The sequence below is a fragment of the Pleurodeles waltl genome, chromosome 5, assembly GCF_031143425.1.
Source record: "Pleurodeles waltl isolate 20211129_DDA chromosome 5, aPleWal1.hap1.20221129, whole genome shotgun sequence".
Lineage (NCBI taxonomy): Eukaryota > Metazoa > Chordata > Amphibia > Caudata > Salamandridae > Pleurodeles > Pleurodeles waltl.
The window spans coordinates 1,862,242,315-1,862,268,952 of record NC_090444.1 but is presented as its reverse complement, the minus strand read 5'-3'; the positions used below and the strand labels follow the sequence as shown (position 1 = coordinate 1,862,268,952).

At 47.3% G+C, this 26,638-nt stretch overlaps 1 protein-coding gene across 1 annotated transcript in view; it reads left to right on the top strand.

The window, feature by feature from the left end:
- Nucleotides 1-26,638, top strand: part of LOC138296891 (solute carrier family 22 member 7-like) — a 297,169-nt gene that overhangs the window by 203,378 nt on the left and 67,153 nt on the right. Inside the window, exon 9 of the mRNA XM_069236387.1 lies at nt 22,391-22,499. Coding sequence (XP_069092488.1) covers nt 22,391-22,499 — 109 coding nt within the window. The remainder of the gene's footprint in view (nt 1-22,390; nt 22,500-26,638) is intronic.

The following is a 26,638-nucleotide window of genomic DNA, read 5'->3' as shown; positions in this document are numbered from 1 at the left end:
AAAGCCACGGTCTCCTGCAGGTGCTTGTAGGGTTGCAACCACCCTATTGCATCGTCTTCTCAGCCCGGGAACAGGCAAATAAGGTAAGCCACACAGGAGCTGTAGTTTAACATATCTCTATTCCTCAGCATACACTCACACAACTGAACATTACATCACACTTTTTATTAACCACACGTTAACGCCACCCCCCTCCCTTCCTGTGTAGAGTCTGCTGAAGATGCTATATCTCCTCCTTTGTTAAATAGAAAGGGGCAGACATCATAAGATCACATCTCTTCAATCAGATCGAGAGGCGCTCACACTTGTTGGCCAGCTTGAGTGATCTGTGATGATTGAGGCTCACTCTGATTGGGTAGTGGTGGGTCTGGTTCAGGTGCTTCAACCTGACTGGTTGGCGGTGTTACCTTGCGCGTGGTTTCAGGGTTCGACAAAATGCTGTGGTAAGTACTTGAAATGTGAATTGTCCCAAGTGATGGTCTGCCAGGCTGATGCACTGTCACCACGTGTCTCTTTCTCACCAGAACCTGTAGATGGTCTGCTGCAAAAGGAGTGTCAATTTCTGTTTTCTCTTCTGCTTGACCAATACCCCGTCTCCTTTGTCGAAAACAGTCTTTTGGGTATGACAACGCTAGTCTGCATATGTCTTATTTTCCTTTTCCGGATTACTTCGGCGACTCAAACCTTGTCAGTGTTCATTGATTGATCCGAGGTCCTTTGAAGTAGTTTCATTCTAATGGCTCTCACAAATAGCAAGGTAGCTTGTCTTTCACCAGTCGTGGAATGAGGAGTTGATCAATAGGCCCGAAGGGCCTGGCACAGGGCTTGGTTCAGGTCAACCTCTTCCATGGATGCTGGCTGGATGACTCTCTTGAGAGTGCCTATCAAACATTCAACTACACCATTAGCTTGGGACCAGAGAGCTATACTTGTCGAGATGGGGCCACTCACCTGAAAAGCAGGATGTCTGCAGGGGCGATGGTATGCCCCCCAACCTCCTGGAACACCTCTCGGCACTTCCTGGTGGACACAGAAACCCCGGCAGGTGTCCCAAAAGGAAAGGGGGAGTGGAAGAGAAAGAGACAAAACATGGCCACGTCTTGTCGGTCCAGCCAGACACCCTGTATCTTTGGGGGAGGGCAGGTCGTTGTTGACAGAGTGATAGTAGAGTTAGTGCAGACAACCTCCTTGAAACTGAATCTCTCTTTCTGATATGGGCACGGGAGCAGAAGAAGAACACCGGGATGCTCCAGCACTTTTCTTGGATAATAATAACTGTTGGCACAATTACTAACACTGCATTACCAAAAACCCAAACTGAGTACCATAACAATAAGTACTGCGACACTAGGGCTGGCTTCACAGAGATTCACTGTTGCACACTACAATTAGAACTGTGGTTGCACTTATCATGCACAAGAAAGACAAACAAGGGCATTAATTATATCACGTATAACTTTCCTGCATACATAGGGTTAAACTAAAAGGAACAAAAACAATCCAAGAAATACAAATGTCCACTCTGGGTTTAAACAGTTAGGGTGGCACAGTGTGGTTTGGTTTCACTGTGTGTGTGAAAAACCCTTCAAAAGCAAATTCCTCAAACCTGAAACACAGGCATGAATGACACAATTTAAATTCAACAGTTATACTATTAAAGAAAGAAAAGTCACGTAAATGCTCTTTTAAAATTGCACTGTCATTTTTTGTAGTACTTGAACTCAAGCAGATTTCCTGAAGCACATTTAGGCAAATATCAACAATAATAATGTAGAATGTTCAGAAATGCATTTGTCCCTTCAAGGTAAGCAGTCTGCCAAAAATACGAGGTCTGAAATACACCAGCTGTTCTAAGAAAGTGCGGCGCTCACAGAACAAACTCCCTGGAGAATACTAGTCACTTAGCTGCAGTCTTTTCCGGAGTGCTGGAGGAATGCCTGGTGTCAGCTGGTACAGGAACGAAGAAAAGAATTGCCTCAAAAGACCCGAATACGAGGATGACAGCAGGGGCTGGACTGCCAAATCAGATGCTGAGATCAGGAAGCAAAACAAAGCCAAGCAGGGAGGCATGCTTCACTCTGCTATTTATAGCCCATCAGGAAAGCAGTTGTGTTTCCACATGTGGATGAGTCACCACACCCAATTAGAAGCACATGTCTTCACCTGCTCACATTAGCAAACAAGCAGTGGTAAAACAAGTATTGATAAAAACCAATTGTGTAACACAGCACATTATGTTTACTTAGAAACATGAAGGTTTAACCAAGAACAGAGATATGATTGAACCCTAATCCCTGGGGATGCTGACAGATAACGCAGGAGGCACCTTGGGGATTCCTGACAGTACTCTTTTGGTGTTTGACGCTGAATTGGACAAGGGATTCTCTGAATTCTCTGCTATTGAAGGGCGGGCCGTTGTCAGATTTGAGGATTTCTAGGATGCCCAAGTCACAAAGATGTCATCAAGTCCTTCTATTACTTTGTCATGGGTTGTGGAAGACAGGTCTTCCACTAAAGGAAAATGTGAGTACTCATCAATGACTACCATAAGATGGTGTCCATTTCCTAAAGGACCAAACAAAATCAACGGTAATCGTCTCCCAGGCATTGGCAGGAAGGGTGAACATTGTCAATGGGTGTTTTGTTACCTTAGGAGACAAACAATTGCAAAGTGGCATACTTTCATTTCATTCTCAACTCGCTCATCTAGCTGAGGGAACTGCACTCAGATCTAGCGCCCTTTTGGTAGCTACAATGCCACAATGTCCTTCATGTGCCAACTCAATGAGTCAGGCTCTCAGGTATGACAGCTCTATATCATCTAAGTATTACACCTTCCTGGGTGAGTGACAACTCATCCTGAACACTTTTGACCTTTGAAATTCAACATCATCGGCAAGAGGCCGGTATGCCTCTCCTCCATTCTTGCGTAGCAATAATCTCTTTGATGACGATCATGTCTTCGTCCTTCATGCTTGCGTAGCAATAATCTCTTTGATGGCGATCATGTCTTCGTCAGCATTGGTAGTAGCAATTATTTGTTCCACTGACACAGCTACTATCGTGCTAGATCTCACAATAAAGTTGAGATAGGCCTCAGCCGTCTTGGAGGTCAAGCTATAACGATGCAGCAGCACTCGTGAAAAGTAGTCTGTCGGGTTTTGATCCTTCCCTGGTTTGTGCACAATCTCATAGTCATACTCTTGCAGTCTTAACCCCCCACCTTTCAATGCAATCTGGATGCAAAAGGGCATCCTGGCCTTTGGGTTTCCAAAAATTGGGAGCAGTGGTCGGTGATCCGTTACGACAGTGAATCGCTTTCCATTGAGAAATACATGAAAATGTTTGCAGGCCCATACTACAGCCAGACTCCCTTTTTCAGGCTGAGAATAGGCATGTTCTGTTTCAGACAAACTTCAACTGGCATACTCCCCAATGTGCCTCTGAGCATTTGAGAATCACCCCCAACCCCACTGGTCTCTCATCAACTGTTTTTTCGGTGTGTAATTTGGGGTTGAACTAAGCCATCTCAGTTGCTTTTTCACTTGCATGTTTTATCTCTTTAAAGCTCTGTTCCCATTAAGGAGACCACTGAAATGGTACATTTTTCTTTGTCAAGTCTCTTAATGGGACACGCACTGTGGCAACCTTGCGATTGTATCTTGAGTAATTGATTGCAGCATTGTGACATCATGAGGGGGGCAAGTGGATGACTGAGCTTGGACCTTGTCGGGGTCTGGAGTCATTCCTCTGTCAGAGAATATGTGCCCAAAAAACTTGAGTTTGGTTTTATGAAATTCACACTTTGCTGCATTCAGAGTGACAAGTAACTGGCACACTTGGGTTAAGGCTTTGTTGTGTTCTTTCTGTGATTTCTCAAAGACCAGAGTATCATCATTGGAATTAAAAGCATGTGTGACAGGTTGAATTAGTCTGTGAATAACATCCTGAAATATCTCAGCAGCCAAAAATATTCCAAAACGCCATCTCTTTTATCTGAGCAAACCAACATGAATTGAAAAGGCAGTAATGTACCTGCAGTTCTCCTCCAGCTTGAGTTGATGGTATCTCTTGTTCAGGTCAAGGCAGGAAAATACTTTGGCTCCGTTTAGCTGCATGATCATGGCTGCTATGTGAGGACCAGGGTGTCTTTCCCTTTCAGTGGTTTTGTTTGCCTGGCACATATCAACACAGTTGCGCACAGCTCATTACTGTCTATTGTTTGGTACTACCACTATGAGTGCAAACCTGTGGGATAGGACTTGTGGAAAGTTTGATAAAGTCATGCTTTAACAGTGTTTCCAGTTCTTTCCCTACCACTTCTTGTAGATGAAAAGCAACTTTGCGGTGTCGCTGAGTATAAGGGGGAACGTCCGCATTGATATGAAGTTGTACTTTCTTGTTCTTGAGTTTTCCCAGGCCATGGAATAATGAAGAGAATCGGTTTGTGGTCTCAGATGGAGTATAGAGGTTGTAGTTAATAGATATCAACCCCATGTCAACAGCAGTGGCAAAACGGAGCAAACAGGCACTCAACAAAGTTCCTTGTAGAACGTGAATGGTGGCTTGCCCCAATGTCTTTTTGTGTGTTATTGTTGCTGTCAACAACCCTTGACTTTCTAGCAGCTCAGAAATGGCCTAAGTATACGCCCTCATGCCTGATGGAGTGAGGCGACGCATAGGGGAAAGGCTGTTAAACTTTGCTACTGGCATGATGTTAATTGATGCACCACTGTCTATGATGAAGGTTACTGGGTCATCGTTCATTTGCACCTTTATTTTGAAACAGCGTCCAAATGAGGCTTGTCGGTTTATTTGATAGGCCCTCTCTGAACTGTGTTCTTCATCACAGATAGCTATCCCTACATGTGCACGCTGTTCTTTGGTGGATATCATCAGTGCACACCCATCGTCTTCATTGCTACTCAGTAATGATGCCAAAGAACCTCTGTACGATGAACATGACAATGATTGACTTTGTCTGGTCTCTATGAGTCGTGACTGATGTTACATTTTGGCTTTCTGGGCATGGCTAGAACTCTTCTGGAATGTTCCTGTACCCATTTTGTCTTGCCATTGTGTTGCACTTGAGTTTTCTTTAGCTCTGCACGCAGTTATGAAATAATTCTGTTTCCCACAACCTTTAAGATCTGCCCAATTGCTGGATATTCACCTTTATTGGGAGATGAAAATCTGCATCGGAACCATAGTTTGGATTTCTTTAATGATGAAGACTTACGTGCATCTTGCTTTAGGTTGGGCTTGCTTTTCACAGTCGAAGCCGATTCATCATGGGTTGCTCCTTCTTCCATGTCAGCAGATTGTCGATCTGCTCATTCTTCTGCTCTTGCAGCCATCAGCATTTTCTCCAGACTACTTCTCTGTGCATGCATTTTCTGAAGAATCGGACACACAGCCATCAAAGATTCTGAGGCACATAGCTTCTTCGTAGGTGAAATCACAGAACTTGCAATGTTTAATAAGTGTGTCAAGTCTTTCGACAAATGTGTCCATCGTTTTACCAACCTGATGTTGTGCTTGGTTGAAGACATACTTTTCGTAGTTCACATTTGGCTTTCTGTTGAATTTGGCTTCTAATGCTTCTTTCACTGTTTTGTAAGATTTTATCTCAGCCTGTGATTTTTTTTTTAAAGCTTCTTTCACTCCGGCGCCTGCAAGTTTTTTTAAAAGTATTTGGTGATTTTTTTTGTCATCTTCTTCTTATAGAACATCTATGAACTTATCAAAGGTTTCAATCCACGTACCCACCTGGCACCAACATTCTGTTTCGAAAGGGGGTGATGGCTTTAGGAAAGTGGCTGTATTGTTCTTTATGCTCTCTCTACTGCCATTGAAAACATGTGCAGATCAGACAGCTTTTGCTGTGCCTGACCGGTGACTGCAACTTCTGCAAGCACAACCTGTGCCCTGGGGCTTTTGCCACCATGACTGATCCAAGGTCATAGACTGCTTCGATCAACTTTAATGGTGAGTAAATTCTCTGTTTCTTGTACGTGATTGTTGTCGTCATCATTATTTTTGTATTTGTTTGAGTAATTGCTCCATGTTCACGGCATAGCACAGCGTTGTTGTCAACTGCTGCATTATGAATGTGCTCCTCTTTTTGGCATTGTATGGGCTGGAGCAGAGCTCTGACTCCATATGCACTGGTTGCAGACCCCTTGGCATCGATTTGAGGTACACGTGTCACGCACAAGCAGTTTGCCGAATGGTTGCAAACTTTTAGGTAGAGTAACTCATTTTCCTTGGGGCACGCATCCCTACTTGTCACCAGACGTAGCGTCTTCATCAGCCCGGGAGCATGCGAATAAGGTACATCAGACAGGAGTTGCAGCTTAACACGCCTTTATTCCTCAACATACACTCATGCAAATAAACATGACATCACTCGTTATTAATCACACCTTAATGCCTCGCAGTGCATTACGTAATTCCTGTCTAGAGTCTACCCAGAACCATGTCCTAGTGCACATGCAATTAAGATTCTACACCTATATTCAACAGCCTGGCACATGAGGGGTGCTTTAGTAATTTCTTAACAGCCTCTTGAAACCTGACATACCAGGAAGCCACTCACAAGGCATTCAGGGAGCGCATCTCTGTCTACCAAGCACTCTAGTACATTATTTTCCTAGATCCAGCCCTCAGTGCATCAGAGCGCTGAATAGTGTAAAATCCCAGCAAAATAACAAATCTGTAAATCCTTCAGGCCCAGTCCACCTGTCTTCCTATCTGCTTCAGGGTCTCCAGACTAAGGCCCTCATTATGAACTAGGCGGTAATCACCGCCAACTGGCGTGGCAACGGTGAACAGAAGACCGCCAGTGGCGGTAGACTGCACACCGATGAATAATAATGTCAAAAATTTAAACCTCCAAACATCCTGCAACCTCCACCCACCGTCAGTGCCTACGACGGCGGAAAGGCAGTACACCCCACCCCGCCACCACCATGCAGACAAATCCTCCGCCCACCAAAGAATGATGCACAAATCAGCGTGGCGGATAGTAAATGCCGAACGACCATTGGCGGCACGCACCGCCACGGCCAGCAATGGGACCCACCAACAACAAATGCACACATTGGCAACTTAGAAGCCCACACACCTGACACATATCCAGAACACTATAAAACACTCACACACATACCCCACAATCCTTTGCATCGCCAATAGCGCGACAGATATTGACAACAAAACATGCATACACTGAACCCAACATCACACAAATACACCACCAAAACACATACATACCCCAAACACCATTACAAGCCTCACACACCACCACATGACAGTACCCTCACCAATACACCCACAACACACACAATGGCACCCCTAAGCACCCCCGCTTCACAGACCATGCTGGACGAAAAACTCAGGGTCGAGCCACAACTATTCGGGGCACAGGTGCAGCAGACACCTGTGGCCAGGAAGATGGAGCTATGGCAAACGATAGTTTCAACGCAGTGGGAGACCATCCACTTACAAGGGACGACATTCGGAAGAGATGGAACGACCTGCTCAGGAAGGTCCGGTCAATGGCATCCAGGCACAACATCGCCGTACAGAAGACTGGTGGTGGACCCCCACCTACACACCCCGAATACACCGACTGGGAGGAGAAGGTCCTGGCTATCCTGCACCCAGAGGGCCTCACCGGACTCACTGGAGGACTGGACTCGGGTAAGTCAACTACAATACCTTAACAGTCACCACACCCATAATGCACGTATCACCCCACCCCTCTCACTACCACCAGGACCCCATCTCCTACCAAGTCCACAACACCCAGATCCAACTTCCCTGCATGCCCACAATCCTACAAACATACCACCATCCAGCCCCCTGGGCACAGTTGCCTACCCCTGCATAGATTCCCAGTGGCACTACAGCACCCACAATGCACCTCCACCCCCACATAAAATGCAACTAAATGTACACGAAGGGACCTTGCATGCCACAGCAGGGGAATATAACCATCAGATAGTGCAGAGCAGTGCTGAAATTGCTGATAAAGTACCTGACACCTACCTGTCTAATCCCTCACACACAGGCACCACCACCCATGCCACCTGGACGGAGATGTCAAGGAGTGCCAGCGACCCACCTGAAGACAGAGGCCCCACTCAGGAGAGTGCAGAGGGGTGTCTTGAAATAGAGGAACTCCCTGGCCCATCACACAGTCCTGGACTGTCACCCTCCAGCAGCCCCACCCAGGATACCACTGACACCCCTACCACCCAGCCACCATTATCAGCTCTGGCCAAACAACCCCACACCAGTGTCTCCGGGCCACGGACTGGCGGCCCACATGTACAGAGGCCAGAGTCTCCACCCACCAACAGGCAGGATGATGAAGGGCCCATTCCAAGTGGGACTGCCAGACCTGTGCAGGGGACACAGTCACAGGGGGCTAGAGCCAGTGGGAGGGCATCAGTGGCCCAGGGGGGTGGCCAAAGGATGGATGCAGCAGCCCAGGAGGTAATATCTGAGGTCCTAGGAGCATACCACCATACCCAGGACAGGATTGGCCAGATCCTGTCCACCTTGGAGCAGAATCAGAGGCTGCAGATAGCACACCACCAGGAGGCCATGGAGCAATGGAAACAGCTCAGTGCAACCATGACCTCCGTTGCAGGGGTGCCGCAGCACCAGTACCACAGCCAGTCTGAAACCTCCACACACCTGCTAGTCCTGACCACTAGCCAGGACACTGCCCTGCCATCTAGTTCTGCAGCAGCTACTGGACTTGTGGCACTGCCAGAGGACACATAGGAAACCAGCACCCCAAGCCCTGCAGCCCAGCTGCACCTTCGCAAACGTGCCCTCAGACCCAGATATGCCACTGAAACACCAGCCAAGAACAAGCCCAGCGCCAGGAAGTGACTCTGCCCTGAACTGTCTCCTTTGTGTGCACTGAGCTGCCTTGTTGACATGCCACTGCCATTACATCATCTTCCAATGGACACATGGACCAAAACCCAGTGCTACAAACAGCTGAGCATATGTACCTGAGTATGTTATTCACCATGTGCCCACTCCCTTTCACTGTCCCAACACTAATGTATATTTTGCCATTCAATAAATACACCTTTGCACTCAAATAGTATGTCCCTCGTCAATATGAGATATGAATTGTGAGTGTGTATGCTTTAGACAGTTATTATCATAATCATACCTTTATTGCAGGAGGGGATCCAATGGACTGTAGTGTCTGTAGTATGTCACACTGTACACAATTTTGGGATTCCTGGCACATGCCACTTCAGTCATCAGTTAGCATTGTCACTGACAATAGACACCACATTACTTATCACATGAGTCAGACTGAAACTATGCAGTAAATACATCAGCATCACTGAGCAGTACCTTAGAGTCACTGGAAGTATAGGTGGATTAGCTGGGTCCGGGAGTTGTTGTCTTCCCCCTCTTCTTCACCATCACTCTCATCCCCTCTCTGAGGTGGCAGGGCTGGTTGGACAGCATCATCCTCTTCCAGAAGTGGGATAGCTTTCCTCACAGCCAAGTTGTGCAGCATGCAGCAGGCCACCACTATCTTACACACCTTGTCAGGGACATAGCACAGGGATCTCCCAGAGAGATGGAGGCAATGAAATATAGCCTTCAGGTGACCTATAGTGTACTCAATCACCCTCCTAGTACGTCCATGGGCCTCATTATAATTCCTCTCTGCATCTGTCCTGGGATTCCTCACAGGTGTCAGGTGCCAGAATCACCTTCAAAAGCAGGTGAAAGAGGACTTTAACAAACTGCCTTTACTTGCATACTGCCTGCCTGTCAGCTATGTACTGACCAAGTGTCATACACACTCACCTATGAGCCATCCTCTGTCCCCTTGTAGTTGCAGTTGTTCCATCATGTGTGGCACACTGCTGTTTCTCAGGACAAATTAATCATGGATTGATCCTGGGAACCTGGTATTGACATGTGATATGTACTGATCAGCAGTACACACCTATTTTACATTCACGGAGTGATAGTTCTTACTATTCCGATACACCTGTTCATTCACTCTTGGGGGTATGAGAGCTATGTGGGTTCCATCAATTGCACCTATCACATGGGAGATATTAGCGAAGGCATAGAATCCAGATTTGATGGCAGGAAGTGCAGCTCTTTGGGGAAACTGGACATATGTTTGCAAGTGTTGAACGTAGGCATCCAGGAATTTGGACAGGATGAGGCTGAACATTGGCTGTGAGATCCCAGCCCCCATGCCCACTGTCCCCTGAAATGAGCCCGTAGTCGAAAAATTGAGCACAGATAGCACTTGCACAGTTGTAGGGATGGCATGCTGATTTCGATTTGCCGGTTTCAGAACAGGATCCATTAATGCACAGAGGTTATGGATTGTAGCTCTATTGAGTCTGTAGGTAATAATGATGTGACATTCCTCCACAGTTTCCAGATCTACCAGCGGTCTGTGTACAGATGGGGCCCTCCCTCGCCATATGGGTCTGTACCTATGGGGGGAGGAAAAAAAACATTCTGAGTGTCAACTTACACTTGCATCCCATGATGTCACTGTATTTTCAAATGTGCGACACGTAGGTAACACACACAAATGGAAAATATGAGGTACACCGTCAGGCAAATGTGTGCTGAGTTCACTCTGTCATAATAGCATCACAGTGTTGGCACACTTCCAAAGATGGGTACATGTGAGGATTACAGAATCATGTCAGCAAGCGACGAAGGGGAGAGAGATTTGGGCCCTGGATGAGGGCCTGGCCAGGCTATGGTGACGTGGTGTTACCAAAATGGCAGCCTCCTGCCATCCAGGTATGATAGAGTGGAAGTGACTTTATTCCGCTGGTGTTAGTCGTCATGGCGGAAGGCGATGTTCACCGCTGTGCACCTGATCATTGGATTACATGGTTGTCAATGTGGAACCTGGGCCAATCATGATCGCCGCCGGTGGTGATGGAGCACACCGCTGCGGTACCTATGCCATTTTGTCAGACCCTTGACTCCTGATTCCCGTGAAGGGTAGTACTCCACTGCGTGTGCTGCTGTGTCCTGACTCTGGTCCCTGAGATGGTACGGATTACAGGGGAACGGGCCCGGCCTTCACCGCAGAGGAGCTGGAGAAGCTGGTGGATGGGGTCCTACCCATGTATGCAAAGTTGTATGGGCGACCAGAGGAGCAGGTGAGTTGGCATCTGTCATGCTGAGATGTGTGTGATTGTGGCGAATACCTGTATGCATGTGTGTCCAATGTGTGACTGCCCAGTCGTAGATTGTCTGGCACGTTCTACCTGTGAGTTGAAAACATGCCTGTCAACAATGGCTGTTCCATATGGAACAACATGGCATTTATATTCGGTGCACACATACTGACGTCTGTTTATTTGCCCTGAGTGTGCCATGCAGGTCAGGGCCCATCAAAAGAAAGGCCTGTGGCAAGCCATTGCCAAGGAGGTGCAGACCCTTGCGGTCTACAACCGGCAGAGCACCCACTGCAGGAAGCGGTGGGAGGACCTGAGGCGCTGGGCCAGGAAGACCGGAGAGGCCCGGCTGGGGAAGGCCTCCCAACGAGGAAGGGGTGCCCGTCGGACTCTGACACTCCCTAATGGCCTGCATTCTAGAGGTGGCCTATACGGATTTAGATGGGCCCTTGAAGGCAACACAGCAGCCACAAGGGGGTGAGTACCAACACTGTTGTGATACTGCTTTGATGGATGTATGTTGGTGCTGTAGTATGTATGCATTGTAGTGCCAGGCACTTGGACAAGCATGTCCCTGCAGTCTTGCACCTCCAAGTCCTTGGGATGGTGTAAGGGCTAGTTTGGGCAGTCTATAGGCCTATGAGGGGTCCCCTTTCTGTCATCTGGTACTCGCTGTGGCCTTATGGACTTGTAAGTGTATTGGCTGGGCATGGTCTCTCGGTGTACTCCACACTGTGTATCAGGTTTGTGTTCCCTGAGGGTTATGTGGTGTATTCTGGGGTCATGACCACTAGTCAGGGGCACAGTCATTATGTATGTTGTCTGTGCTGAGTGTATGTGCGTGACCTGGATGGGAGTATGTGTGAGGCAAAATGGACATATATTCAGGATTTGACAAAGTTCTCCCTTGTTTTGTTTGCCCACCCCTGTGCTCTTGTGTCCTTTGTGTACATTAGCATCATCTGGCAAGGGAGCTGAGGCACCGGCGAGTGGGGATGCAGCAGCCCACGGTTCCAAGGAGGCAGAGTCGAGCGACCCCAAGGGGACCAGTGGGTTGGAGGGCAAGGGGAATACCACGGGGAGGCAACTACCGCTGGAGGTAGTGACTCCGATACCTCCTCCGATGGCAGCTCCCTGGTGGTGGCAGACCCTACTGGGCCCACCCATTCTTTGCCATCTTCCGCCACCCCCATACCATCTCTGCCCTCGCAGTTGCTCCCGACCGAGTTGCCAGTGCCCGCTCTCCCAGGAGGGTGGGCGTCTCCTTTGCCCCCAGGCACCTCATCCCCTGCCCCAGTCAGCCCTGCTGCCCTCACGGAGGAGGCTATTGACCTCCTGAGAACCATCTCTGTAGGGCAGACAACCATTGTGAATACCATCCAGGGGCTAGCATTCCAGATGCAGCAATGCAATGCATACCTGGAGGGCATTCACAGTGCCATATCTGGCCTACAGAGATCTTATCAGGCTCTTTCCTCCTCTATGACAGCAGCCAGTGTCCCTGGTCTTTCCGTCCCCCATCCCACCACCTCTACGCCTTCCCACTCCCTTCACCCATCCCAAGCACACATACAGACAGCCATGCACACAGATCAACACACAAGAAGCACACTGAAAAAAACAAGCACCACACTTCCCACCACAGGCAGGCACACACCCAACATACAAAAGCACACACAACATTCACTTCTCCCTGTCTGTCACCTCACCATGCACACCCACACGCACTGCACCCTCATTCACTGCTGCTGCCCCCAATCATGTAGTCACCACAACATCTGACATCCAGACATGCACCCCAGACACCACACTTGCACCCACCACAACTATATTGACACACACTTGCAGCACACTCACCAGACCTGCAGACACCCAGTCAACATCCATGCACAGTGGCAGCCTGTCTTCTCCCACTGTGTCCACCCCCCCTCCTCCCAAAACACTCAGACATTTGCAGACATCCACACCACACACTTCCACCACACATAAGCATACTTTACAGGCACCTGCATCCACGTCCGGCACACCTACACCTGATACGAGCACTCCCTCAACCTCCACTCCCAGACCTGCCTCCAAATCCCCTCCAACCGCACCTAAGAAGCTTTTCCTCTCCCGTGTTGACCTGTTGGAACCCACTAGCCCACCCCGTCTTGTCCCTAAACGTGCCCATGTCCTTGCCCAGTCCACTCCTTCCTCATCCAAGCCCGCCCCAGTCCACCCTTCCCATTCCCAAGCCCGTTCCCCAGGGAGGAAGAGGCCCTGTGTTGCCAGGTCCCTCTGCCACCACCCCCGTCCAAGCCCACTCCCCCTCCTTCCAATGGCAAGCCCAAACCCCCTCCACCTCCCAAGCCCAAGCCCCCCTTCCAGATGTAAGCCCCACCACCGCCACCCACTGCCCCTTTTCCCTGAGGTGCCTTGCTGCCCCATTCAATCAATCAATCAATCAATAAATTTGTTGAGCACGCTACTCATCCGGTAGGGTCCCAAGGCGCTGGGGTGGGGGGGTGCTACTGCTTGAAAAGCCAGGTCTTGAGGCGCTTCCTGAAGGTCAGGAGGTCCTCGGTCTTGCGTAGGTTGGTGGGGAGGGAGTTCCAGGTTTTGGAGGGGAAGTGGGAGAAGGATCTGCCACCTGTCATGGTACAGTGAATGCGAGGTACTGTTGCTAGGGCGAGGTCGGAGGAGCGGAGCTGGCGTGTCGGGATGTATAAGTTAAATCGATCGTTGAGGTAGGCCGGACCAGTGTTGTGAAGAGCTTTGTGAGCATCGATTAGGATTTTGAAGACGATCCTTTTGTTGACGGGTAGCCAGTGTGGGGCTCTGAGGTGGGCGGAGATGTGTTTGTGGTGAGGGAGGTTGAGGATGAGACGTGCTGAGGCGTTCTGGATGCTCTGGAGTTTTTTCTGGAGCTTGGCCGATGATCCTGAGTAGAGGATGTTGCCGTAGTCCAGTCTGCTGCTAACGAGGGCGTGGGTGACTGTTCTTCTGGTTTCCACGGGAATCCACCTGAAGGTCTTGTGGAGCATACAACGGGTGTTAAAGCATGACGACGAGATGGCATTGACTTGCTGGGTCATGGAAAGTGAAGAGTCTAGTATGAAGCAGAGATTGCGTGCATGGGTGGTGGGTGTTGGGGGTGGCCCCAGGGTGGCTGGCCACCAGGAGTCATCCCATGCTGACTTGCTGGGTCCGAAGATGATGATCTCATTTTTTTCTGAGTTCAGCTTGAGGTGGCTTGCTGTCATCCAATTGGCGATGGCGAAAAGTCCGGTGTGGAGGTTGTTCTTGGCGGTTGCGGGGTTCCTCGTCCCCATTGATGCCCCTTTCGATTGGAGTACCTTTTGCACATGTGGGAGTCAAGTTCGGCCTATATTGGCCCTTCTATGATTTCAGAAAGGACTGGCCAATGGCCTTATTTGGACATTACAGTTCTTACTGTGCAATAAATTTGAGTGCCAAGTAGTGCTGTTGGCACAATGTAGTGATGTTGTTCAGCGTTTCACTGTGGGGTTGTGGTGTACACATGTGAGTACTGTGGTGCAGGTCTTTGTTGGCTTGTGTCTGGTAAGTGCATTTGGTTATGGTATGTTTGGCTTGGAATGGTGGGTGGTGTTGGGATTGCGTTGCAGGTTGGATGTGTAACTGTGCCCTTTCTTCCCATGTGTACTAGGCAACGGTACTTACCGTTGTCGTCTTCGGTCACGGTCCTGGAGGAATATCGCAAAGAGCAGCACTGGCATTATCTCTCTCCATGTCTGCGTCAGCGTTTTCTGTGTGCCTCCAATGAGTGTTTCCTTTTATGTTGTTGTTTTCCGCCACACTTTGCGCGGCGGTGTTTCCCACCCTGGAACTGCTGGCGGTCTGGTGTTTCATTATTTGGTGGGTGGGTAGGTCCTTTCCACCGGCCTGTGGGCGGCCTCCTCCGTCCTCGTCGGAACTACAAAGATGGCGGTGTGCGGATGGACCGCTACTTGTTTTTCATATGCTTCATTAGCCTGTTGGTAGTAGTTTCCGCCACCGCAGGTGGTGCGGTATTTACCGCCATGTTCATAATGACCACCTAAATCTACTTCTCTTGCCGGCCTCTCTAGTACCTGTTAGAGGATCGGAACTGACACTCCTGGGTGCCTCAAGGATGCAAGAGTGTCATCTGCATACATTGACACAATATGCATACCATTTCCCACTCGCATTCCCCAATGCACCAGCACACACCTAAGGTCTGAGGCCAATGGCTCCATTACCAAGACAAACAGTAAGGGTGACAGGGGGCAGCCCTGTCTTGTACCCCTCTATAAAACCCACTTTTCCGATACCATTCCCCTAGTGGGCACCTGTGCAGCCGGTTTTGTGCACAGACATTTTACTAGAGCACCTTCCACAGATAATCCCAATTAAGTGTATCAAAGTCCTTTTCAATGTCCAGTGCCACTGGGGCTTCTTCCATTGCCTTTCTTTGGGTCACCTGTATAACAAGAGAAAGCCTCCTCAGATTAATTTGAGACTAAGGGGGTTATTCTAACTTTGGAGGAGGTGTTAATCCGTCCCAAAAGTGACGGAAAAGTGACGGATTTACCACCAGCCGTATTATGAGTCCATTATATCCTATGGAACTCGTAATACCTCTGGTGGTATATCCGCCACTTTACTGTCACTTTTGGGACGGATTAACACTCCTCCAAAGTTAGAATAACCCCCTAAATGTGTCACTACCCTTTGCAGGCATGTAGCCACAGGGTTTGGCTACCATAGTTATAGGTTATAGGCTTTGTGCACTGAGGTTTCACCCATTAACTGTGCTTCAAACCACATTCTTCCAAGCACTATCCACAGATAGTTCCAATTAAGGGTATCAAAGTATTTTGCAATGTCCAGCACCACTAGGACTTCTTCCATCGCTTCTCCTTGGGTCACGTGCATGAGAAAGTGTCCTCATATTGATATGAGATCCCCTCCCTGGAGTAAATCAGCACTGGTCTGGGCTGATCAGGTGTGTCACCGGCCTTTGCAGGCATGTAGGCAGAGCCTAACATAGTATCTTCACATTCATCATTGAGACAGGGTCGGGTACCATAGTTATGACAGCTTCCCTCAAGGATGGTGGCAATATGCCAACCCTCTTGGCTTACCAAGTTTCTCTAGTAACCTAGGAGCCAAATGTCCAGCATATGTTTGATAAGATTCAGGCGGCAGGCAATCAGGACCCAGGCATTACATGGCAGCATACTTGCAATAGCTTCAAGCAGCTCCTCACCATGCAGTTCAGCCTCCAGCTCAGACATCTGCACTCTCCTCAGTTTAAGGGTTTCTACCAATCCACAAATTCACATAGTTGCTTGAAGGACCATGTCTCTGGTTCCCTATACAATCGCTAAATGTGCATAAAGCAGCTTATTAATGGCTGATTGTGTCAATTCAACCGTTCCATCTAGGCATGTGACCACCAATATCATGGGTGGGAGTTGGTTCCTCTTGAAGAGTCACACTAGCAGTTGACTAAAAACTCCTGGTCATCGATGTTCTGGGCATACGCACTTAAAAGGCATATTTCGGAGCCTTCCAGCACCCACTATACTAGGACATGCCTCCCCTCAATCTCTGCCTTAAGTTATCTCATTTGAAGGGCACTGCTGGAGCTAGCCAAATCAACACCCACCTGTACTGTTGGGGAACTTAGAAGAATACAACTGCCCACTCTTTTTTTTTGCCCACTTTTTGTATGTGGATTTAGTCTGATAGTCGGGGACTATTATAGGGTAAGGGATGTGCAATTAAAAGTCTCCTTCAAAAGAGGTGGTGGTAGAGGTGCACCCTCTGCGTGAGATGGTATTGGAAGAAATCTGTTACAATAGCCTTGCATCAGCTGATGAAAGTTGTCAATCAGATCAAAAGACACTCTACTGGTAGCTATTGGTAGTGACTGTCCCTGTAATATTCATCGTACTGTCATAATTTGCATGGCAATAACTCCCATGATAGTCTTCCCCCTATTGGTGGTATCAGCGTCCTTCATGACGATCACCATGGCACTTGTTTTCTTCATCATTATCATCTGGACACTTGACATTAAGTTGGGTTGAGCTCATGGCTGTTTCAAAAAGCCACTCATTCTGTAATTCCCCTTCAGTGTGCAGGAATTTTGCAGGTAACTGTGCTTGGGAAAGTGTCTGCAGACCCCAAAGCCCATTTTTCTGGTGCCTGACTATTTTCTCCTTGTTGCAATCAACAGTGGTGCCATTATTGAGTGCTGATAGCAACTGTTTATCAACAATGGGGTTGTCGTCATTGATTTGGTCACATTGCAGACAACGTTGTTGATGCTGGATGCTGGTCCTCTGTCTAGAAGGCTGGTAGCAATGATGCAAGGACAAATGATGGCGGTCCTGTGGTCGTCGTTGATAGTGACATCAATGATGGTTTTGAGGTACTTCTCTTGTGTGCAGCTTGAAGGACAACTTGTGCAATCTATCTGGATTCCTGTTGGACTTCTTTAAGTCTTTACTGAGATGGAGGGACTTTTCTAAAGTAGATTTTCCACAGAAAGTTATTTGTGATGCACTTTCTTCCCATCCAGAGACCATTTCATAGGTTTCTTACATGACAAGGGCTGTAGGTTGATTCCTCCTCAGATGATAGCTGATCTTCGTTGACATTCAGCACTCTCCTGAAAAGTCAGACTCATTTTGCACTCCTTCAGTTTCTGGAGAGGACAGAGGCAATAGATAGCAACAGGATGTGGGTCATCTGCAAACAATCCATTTTTTGTTTTTAGAAATGCTATACAAATGGAGCAAAGTCCGAGAAATGAAATTCTCTGGGAAAGACCCTCTTCCACAGGGCATACAGTAGAAAGGTAAGGTACAGAAGCCTCTGGAGAGGGAGCTCAGTGCAGTCTCCCCTCATTGGCTGGTGTGTGGATCGTTTTTATTGAGGTGATTGTGCTACTGAAGCAACATTGCACAATACTGGGTTTTCAATGCAATTCCTCAGTACTTCTACTTCAGTGGTACTTTGGGATTCTCATTGTGATGAGAGGGAATGATTCAAGTGTGTGAATCTATTTGAGATCCAGTGGTGGAGAACAACAAGCAGGGCATCCACTAAAATATTCTGTCAGACAATGGTAAGGAAAGGGGTTGAGTAATTTCCCAATATTAAAATAATTAGACAATTCACCAAAATACATCAGAAGGGTAATTATGATTAGAATCAAAACCTCAAAACTCTTTAAATCTACATCTTATGATGAGCTGCAAAACAATACCTCCCCTCATGCCATGCTCGTGATCTCACACACATAATATTACAAATGGCAAGAAGACTGTGACGTGTTAAGTGTCACATCAAGGTTAGAGAGGCCCACGTTCTCTGTATAACAAATGCTGTAATGAGGCCTTGTCCAAGTCAGTCATTCTAAACCACTTCATGTCTACAAAAGATTAAAGCAACAATCAGTGGTTCTGCAGATTTTATCTCCAGGTCAAGCCACATATAATTTAACTTCAGTGAAGTTAAGTATGTTGTTACCGGTCACAACGTATGTAATATAACCAGCAATGTTGATGTCTTTTATGATGTTTTAGGTACCCATGAGCAGTACACAAGGGGATGGTATGAAAAAGTACTGACACTACTACACACTTACAATCGCGTGTTTATATATATATATATATATATATATATATATATATATATATATATATATATATATATCCTCGAGCAAATATGGTCTAAAAGTTGTTGGGCGGTGCACTCCACTGTCGGTGCCAGTGACGGAGAGGACCAGTCTCGTAAAAATATAAATTTCAAAAAGTATTCACTGCACTCCACGAGGTATCAATGGTGCAAATTTAATCCAGATAACAACCACCAACGCGTTTCAACTCCCTCAGGAGTCTTGTTCACAGTGAACAAGACTCCTGAGGGAGTTGAAACGCGTTGGTGGTTGTTATTTGGATTAAATTAGCACCATTGATACCTCGTGGAGTGCAGTGAATACTTTTTGAAATTTATATATATATATATATATATATATATTTTTATTTTGAAAAACCAACCGTCAGATTTTAAACGTACCAGACCATAGAAATGTACCTTTTATAGTTAGAGTTATCTCAAGTAACTGTAACTCGTGTCCTAAATTAACTATAACTCGTGCCTACGTCATGCACAGTTTTTTCATCAAAAATGTTACTGCAAATATTACATTGATATTATCAATGATGTTATTGAAGATGTCATGAGTGCCGTAATTTGTGGAGTAATTAGCAGTGCATGGCGAGAGTGCGAGTTATAGTTACCTTAGGGCATGATTTACAAAACTCTAACTATAACTGGTGAATTTCTATGGTTTGACACTTTTAAAATGTGAACCTAACTATAACGTCGCTGTGACCTTTGTTTTTTAAAGTCAATTTCTATGTTTTTTTAAATTATATTTCCTAACTATAACGTCCCCTTTTACAGTGAATTTCTACATTTTTTTTAACGTAAAGTAATTTTCATCACTATACATTAATCCAACCACCACTGCACACAGCCTACAGCTGTACGCCTGTGGCCAGGCCCTGTGGCCAACCGCTACAACCACCAGCTGTAATTGGCAGTAGGTCTGCATATCCCCCTCTCCCAACCAATTTTGACCCCAGGGACCATGTCACCGGGGTCGTACTTCTACTATGCAGCCCCCTCCCCAGGCCAATCTTGGCCCCCTTCCCCCGAGGGCTGACATTAATATTTATTTTTGGGGGGAGGGAGGAACCCCATTCCCATGCCTAATTATTAATTTGTTTTTGGGGGAGGGGGGCCCGGCCAGCTCCCTACCTCCTGTGGGAGTCGCCATTGCTGTCACAGAGAGGGGCTCTCTGTGAGATCAGTTTCGTCTGTTCTCCTGCCTGCACCTCTGCGGGCAGGGAAATAGAGGAAACCTCCACTCACAGTGAGGGTGAGCTGTATGACAGCTCTCATTTCATCCGAGCGGAGTGTTTGCTGTGACTTGGTGGGAGATGTCAGGTCCCACCAAGCCACAGCAAACAGTTATGTTCCACGGGTGGGCACTCCAGATCATAGCAGGAGCTGTCCCCAGGGTCATCAGTGGCTCCTTGAGGGGGGCCATGCAGTCCCCCTACAACTAGAATGGCCCCGGGGAGGTGGTGGTCTCTGGGGGCCAGGGGGCCCTAAACGGACCACCTATTTGTTTTAAAATTAGTCCCTGGGAGATGGCGGTCCCTGGGGATGCAGTAGGGCCGGGCAGCCACCGTTAGATTTATTTAAAGCCACAGGGAAGTGGCAGTCCCCAGCGCTTTGGGGGGGCTGGGCATCCCCCGTGTTAGATTTGTAAAAGCCCTGGGGACGTGGCAGTCCCCAGGGCTGCGGGGGGAGTGTGGGCACCCCCCATTAGATTTATTTAAAGCCCCAGGGAGGTGTCACTTTCCAGAACTGCAGTGGGTGGGGTCAGGCAGCCCCTGTTAGATTTATTTAAAGCCCTGGTGAGGTGGTGGTCCCCAGGGCTGTGTGGGGGGGGGTCGGGCACCCCCCCACGTTAAATTTGGTAAAATCCCCAGGGAGGTGGCTGTCCACAGGACTGCAGGGAGGGGCCAGGTGGCCACCCGGTTACAACTGTTCAAAGCCCCAGGGAGGTGGTGGTCCTGCCCGGCCCCTCCACATTCTCTTTACTTGAAGCGCCAGGGAGGTGGTGGTCCCCAGGGCTGCAGTGTGGCCCTATCATTCAAAATTATAATGCCCCCGGCACCCAGCCCACCTGGGGGCTTCACTAAAAGCGTGGGGGCCCACGCTTTTTTATTTTTTTTATTTCGGCGGATCCCAGCACCAGAGCTAAGGGGTCAGCATCTCCCGACACTGGCTCTTTTTCTTTTGTAACTTTTTTTTCAGGGACTCTATTGAAGCCGAGTCCAACATTGCAGCCAACACTTACTTGTTGAAGTGTTTGCAGCCAATCAGATCTCAGCATGAGATCGGGAGGGTCCACGGAGTCTTCGCATCCCTATATTTACAAATTTGGATTTCCTTTAATTTCTCAAAAACTACTGTATGGATTTACACCAAACAAAAAGGGCTCTTTCTGAATCAAGAGCTACCTTTCTGCCAAATTTGGTGTAATTCTGTCCAGTGGTTCGGGTGCTATCGCTGTTCAAAATCCCCATGGTAAAATGCATGGGGAAAAAGCGTTTTGGGACCCCGCTTTTTCCCGGACCCCGCTTGACGGATCACCCCCAAAACTTCCGGACCAGACGTTAAAGTGAGCGTCATATTTTGGGGGAAATGTTTGTGAAGATGTATCAAATTGTGCCAAAGTTATTAGCAAAATAAAAAACACTTTTTCTAGAGACACTAGGTCCTAACTATAACTACCTCGTGGTGACCACCACTAGGTAATATATATATATATATATATATATATATATATATATATATATATATATATATATATATATATATATATATATATATCGAAATATATATTAGAATTCTGTGGGTTGACCCTTTACAGCATCCCTACCAATCCTGGCATACTAGACTGCACGCAATACATGATCATTCTTCAGTTTCTTCACTTCAAGACACATTTATTTGGGGTTTCACCACAATACATACAATCAAAATACGTTATTGTCTCTTGAGGAACTGGGACTTCTTCAGGACTGTAGAGTTAATTTAAAAAGGAACCCTGAAGATCAGATTATCTCTTGTGGTTGTGGAACCCAGAGCCACAGGATCAATCCCATTTGCCTAGGCCAGCGTGAAAAGACATTCTTTAAATGTGAACAAGGATAAGGAAAGTATGTGTAGTATTCAACCATCTTCGAGTGCTGAGAATAAGTTTTAAGGGCAGTAGTAACTGCTCTCCATTCCCATTTTGTTACACTGGTCTTCTCTCAACATATATGAACATTTTGGGCAAGAGTTTGATGGACAGGTTGCTCCAGCACAAACATGATAGGTAGCCCGCCCACCTTAATACAAGCGTGTTATAGCCTATGGTACTTGTGATAACACAGACGGCCTATCCGCCACGTTTGCGATTGAGTAACCCGTTCACCAAACTCAAAATCAGGCCCCAGGCTCCCATTCAAGAGTGAGCTTTGTAATTATAACTCAACACGTTTGTGACCAACATCTTCCTAATTCTTGTGTTTTCTGTCTCTGTTTTCTACTGACTCCAGCTCTAGGCCCATTGCGAACAACAATCGCCATCATAGGAAAAGGTTTCTCCGAAGCCTCCTTCACTTCTGTCTTGCTGTACACCGCTGAGCTCTACCCCACCGTCCTCAGGTACGCAAGTGTAAAGTTTCTGATATTTGTGATGGATTATACGGACAACTCCAACTCCTAAAGTGTATCAGGGATCTCACAGGAAGCAACTGGGAGATAAAAATTAGATTGGGAAATCACAAATCCTCAGTCTTGTGGAGCTTCAATTTCCGAAAAGCAATGTATCTCAGCAGACTGGACTCTTTTAAAGTAGACTATCAAAGATAAATGTATGAATGACAAAAGTAGTGGGATGCCTGTAACCTGAGCACTCCAAGGACCTTCCTGACAGCACCAAAACTATCAAAATATATTCCTTCAATCCAGCCAAAGCTAAACAGCAGAACCACCTACTCTGTTCCTAGACTGATAGGTCACCTTTGACACAGGCTATGAATTGCTCTGGTACAAAAACCTTCAATGCAGCCTTATTAAAAGGAACTATTGCTCGGTCAAGTCTTTTTAATAAATAATCAATTTTCAAATGAAGTAGAGAAAGAGGAACTGTCAAACACTTCCAGCCTTAATCCAATAAGCGGTATTAAATATTTCTGAGGAAAAGATCACACAGGTCAGTGGCATTTAAAAAAAATGTTTTTTTGGGACAAACTGAGCCACAATCAATTGCTGATGTCACAGATTCCCATGAATCAGGGAAGAATTTCAATGAAAGCTGAAAAACATTTTTTCTTCTCACTCCTCAGAGACTGATAACCAGCCTCGTTCTCGCTCCTCAGAGCCCAATGACAAGCCTTGTTCTCACTCCTCACAGACTGATAACAAGCCTTCTCCTCACTCCTCAGAGACTGATAACAAGCCTTCTTCTCACTCCTCAGAGACTGATAACCAGCCTTCTTCTCACTCCTCAGACACTGATAACCAGCCTTCTTCTCACTCCTCGGAGACTGATAACCAGCCTTATTCTCACTCCTCAGAGACTGGTAACAAGCCTTCTTCTCACTCCTCAGACACTGATAGCTAGCCTCATTCTCACTCCTCAGAGACAGATAACCAGCCTTCTTCTCACTCCTCAGAGACAGATAACAGCCTTCTTCTCACTCCTCAGAGACTGATAACCAGCCTTCTTCTCACTCCTCAGAGACTGATAACCAGCCTTCTTCTCACTCCTCAGAGACAGATAACCAGCCTTTTTCTCACTCCTCAGAGACTGATAACAAGCCTTCTTCTCACTCCTCGGAGACTGATAACCAGCCTTCTTCTCACTCCTCGGAGACTGATAACCAGCCTTCTTCTCACTCCTCGGAGACTGATAACAAGCCTTCTTCTCACTCCTCAGAGGCTGATAACAAGCCTTATTCTCACTCCTCAGAGACTGGTAACAAGCCTTCTTCTCACTCCTCAGAGACTGATAACCAGCCTTCTTCTCACTCCTCAGAGACAGATAACCAGCCTTCTTCTCACTCCTCAGAGACTGATAACCAGCCTTCTTCTCACTCCTCAGAGACTGGTAACAAGCCTTCTTCTCACTCCTCAGAGACTGATAACCAGCCTTCTTCTCACTCCTCAGAGACTGGTACAAGCCTTCTTCTCACTCCTCAGACACTGATAGCTAGCCTCATTCTCACTCCTCAGAGACAGATAACCAGCCTTCTTCTCACTCCTCAGAGACAGATAACAGCCTTCTTCTCACTCCTCAGAGACTGATAACCAGCCTTCTTCTCACTCCTCAGAGACAGATAACCAGCCTTCTTCTCACTCCTCAGAGACAGATAACCAGCCTTTTTCTCACTCCTCAGAGACTGATAACAAGCCTTCTTCTCACTCCTCGGAGACTGATAACCAGCCTTCTTCTCACTCCTCGGAGACTGATAACCAGCCTTCTTCTCACTCCTCGGAGACTGATAACAAGCCTTCTTCTCACTCCTCAGAGGCTGATAAAAAGCCTACTTCTCAATCCTCAGAGACTGATAACAAGCCTTCTTCTCACTCCTCAGAGACTGATAATAAGCCTTGTTCTCACTTCAGAGAGAGTGATAACCAGCATTCTTCTTACTCCTTAGACTGATAACAAAGCATGTTTTGATGCTTCAGCCTTGCTGGGGTCTGGGGCAATTCCCTCCACTGAGAATTGGTAGTCGAAAAAGCGAATCCTATTTTGCATGAAAGTACATATTCCCTTGTGCAACGTTAGGCCACTTTTACACAGCCTTTGTAAACCTCTCCTCAGGTGTGCACAGAGTTCTTCCGTAGTTGCTGCAAAATCCAAAATGGTGTCACTCATGTTTATGATGCCCTTTAAGTCCAACAATACTTCCACGATTAAAGTTTGACCCCCTCCCCCCCATTTCCTCCCAATAATTGCATGGCCATCAGGGCGATTGTCACGACTTGCCTTTGTCAATAGGTCAGTTCTGTGTGACTAGACAAGTTGTCTGGATTGATCTACCAGGTTCTTGGAGTAGATGTTCTCCTAGTCGATGGCTGCGCACCATTGGAATATTTGTGTGTATAGTTATTCTGTTTCATTCACAAACATGTTTGCTACTTTTGTTTTAGTCTCATATGGAGTGTATTTAGTGATTTTTCTGGTTCCTGATAGCATGGAGGAAAATAAGCCTATCATAATCAGGATTTGACATTGGCTCAAAATGTGTCTTCAGAGCTGCGACCATTGTGACATAGGTGTGCGGGCTCCTCTTATGGAAGCACATGAGACAGTTTGTATATATAAGATGCTGCCAGGTGGGGTATTAAGGTCCTCGTTTACCCCAAAGCTGTGACATATAAGTTCAACCTTCCCACCCACACCTTCTATCTGGGTCCCTGAGCAGAGAGGGGGACTTTCAGTGGTGAATGGCTCCATAGGCGATATGTGGGTCATGCTTGGCATGTGGGTGCGTCTCACTGGAGGGTGGTGCCCCTGGGCTTGCGGCTTACCCCTGCTTCCTGGCGCTCTGTGCAGCGAGGCGCTTGAGGTGGTTATGAGTCCTTTCAGAATGTTAGACAGCCAGGGAGAGATGTCACTGTCGCGGGCTCTAGGTTGCGAGAGGCAGGGTCTGCTCACTTCATGCACCCCATCCTTCTTGCAATGTTTTTTTTTGTAAACAGATTTTATTGAGTTTTACCAAGCTGACCCGGCCAATATGGCCCGGAAGGATACACAAAACATATCACAGGAAAAAAAAAAAACATTAAAATAAAACAGGCACGTACAAGTACCCGCCTCCCTCTCCACCACCCAAAGCCGGTCCCGGAAATCCCAGTAATTACAGGTATAATAATGCTAAGTGTGACCCGGTAGTGTATAACCTCTTCCTCCACACAAAAATTAAGGGTTTGGACAGGTTCCAATGTGATGCTCCTGTAATCAGAGTGGTTCTGGGGACAGCCCCTCGCCTGTTCTACCCTGATGCTCCTGCACATTTTTAGACCTCTCCGGCGGGGGCAGCCGGGCTCAGCAGTCACAGGTCAACATAGCAATAGGGGTTTGAGCTTCTTCCCCCAAACTGGTGCAGGTTATTTTATTCTCAGCCTGACATCATTGTCGAACTAAACCACTAAACTCTGTTGTCGGGGGTGTAAACAACGTTTTTCCCCGGTCGGTGGTACAGTCCCTTCACTCCGGAAGCGTGCTGGGACATCCCACAGCTCAAGATAAAGACGGCCCCCCCTTAAACTTCAATATCTGGACCCCAAAAGAAGCTTCACAGCAGATTACTGGCTCTAGAAATCAGCGGGATCGGAAGAGTGTGATTATATCTAAAGGAGCCCAAGTCCAGTCGTAAAAGGATACAAGTGTTTTTTTAACTTACACCCTGTGTCTGACATTACTACACATTGGATTAAGGTGGTTGCCCTGATGTAGAAGCCTGTGAACCAGTCCTCTTGCCCATATTGTATTTCAAAAGTGCTGTGAACCTGAATTCCTATTGTCAAGGGATTGGTCAGAAGCTGGTGGCAGCACCTCCACCCCCGCCCGGGTGCCTGTGGGGCAAGGGCAAACGTGGGAAAAAGAGGAGCCACATCATACCAATCCCATACATGCTTGTATGTCGGGCGTGTTTGCTCCAATTACCCAGCATTGCAAATCCTGCCACAGTAACAGACTTGAGGCCACAGAGCTTCAGAAGGCAGCAGACACCGAGAGTCCACTCTCGCAGGGTAACTGTGGCCACAGACTCTGGTCTTTTTTCAAAAAC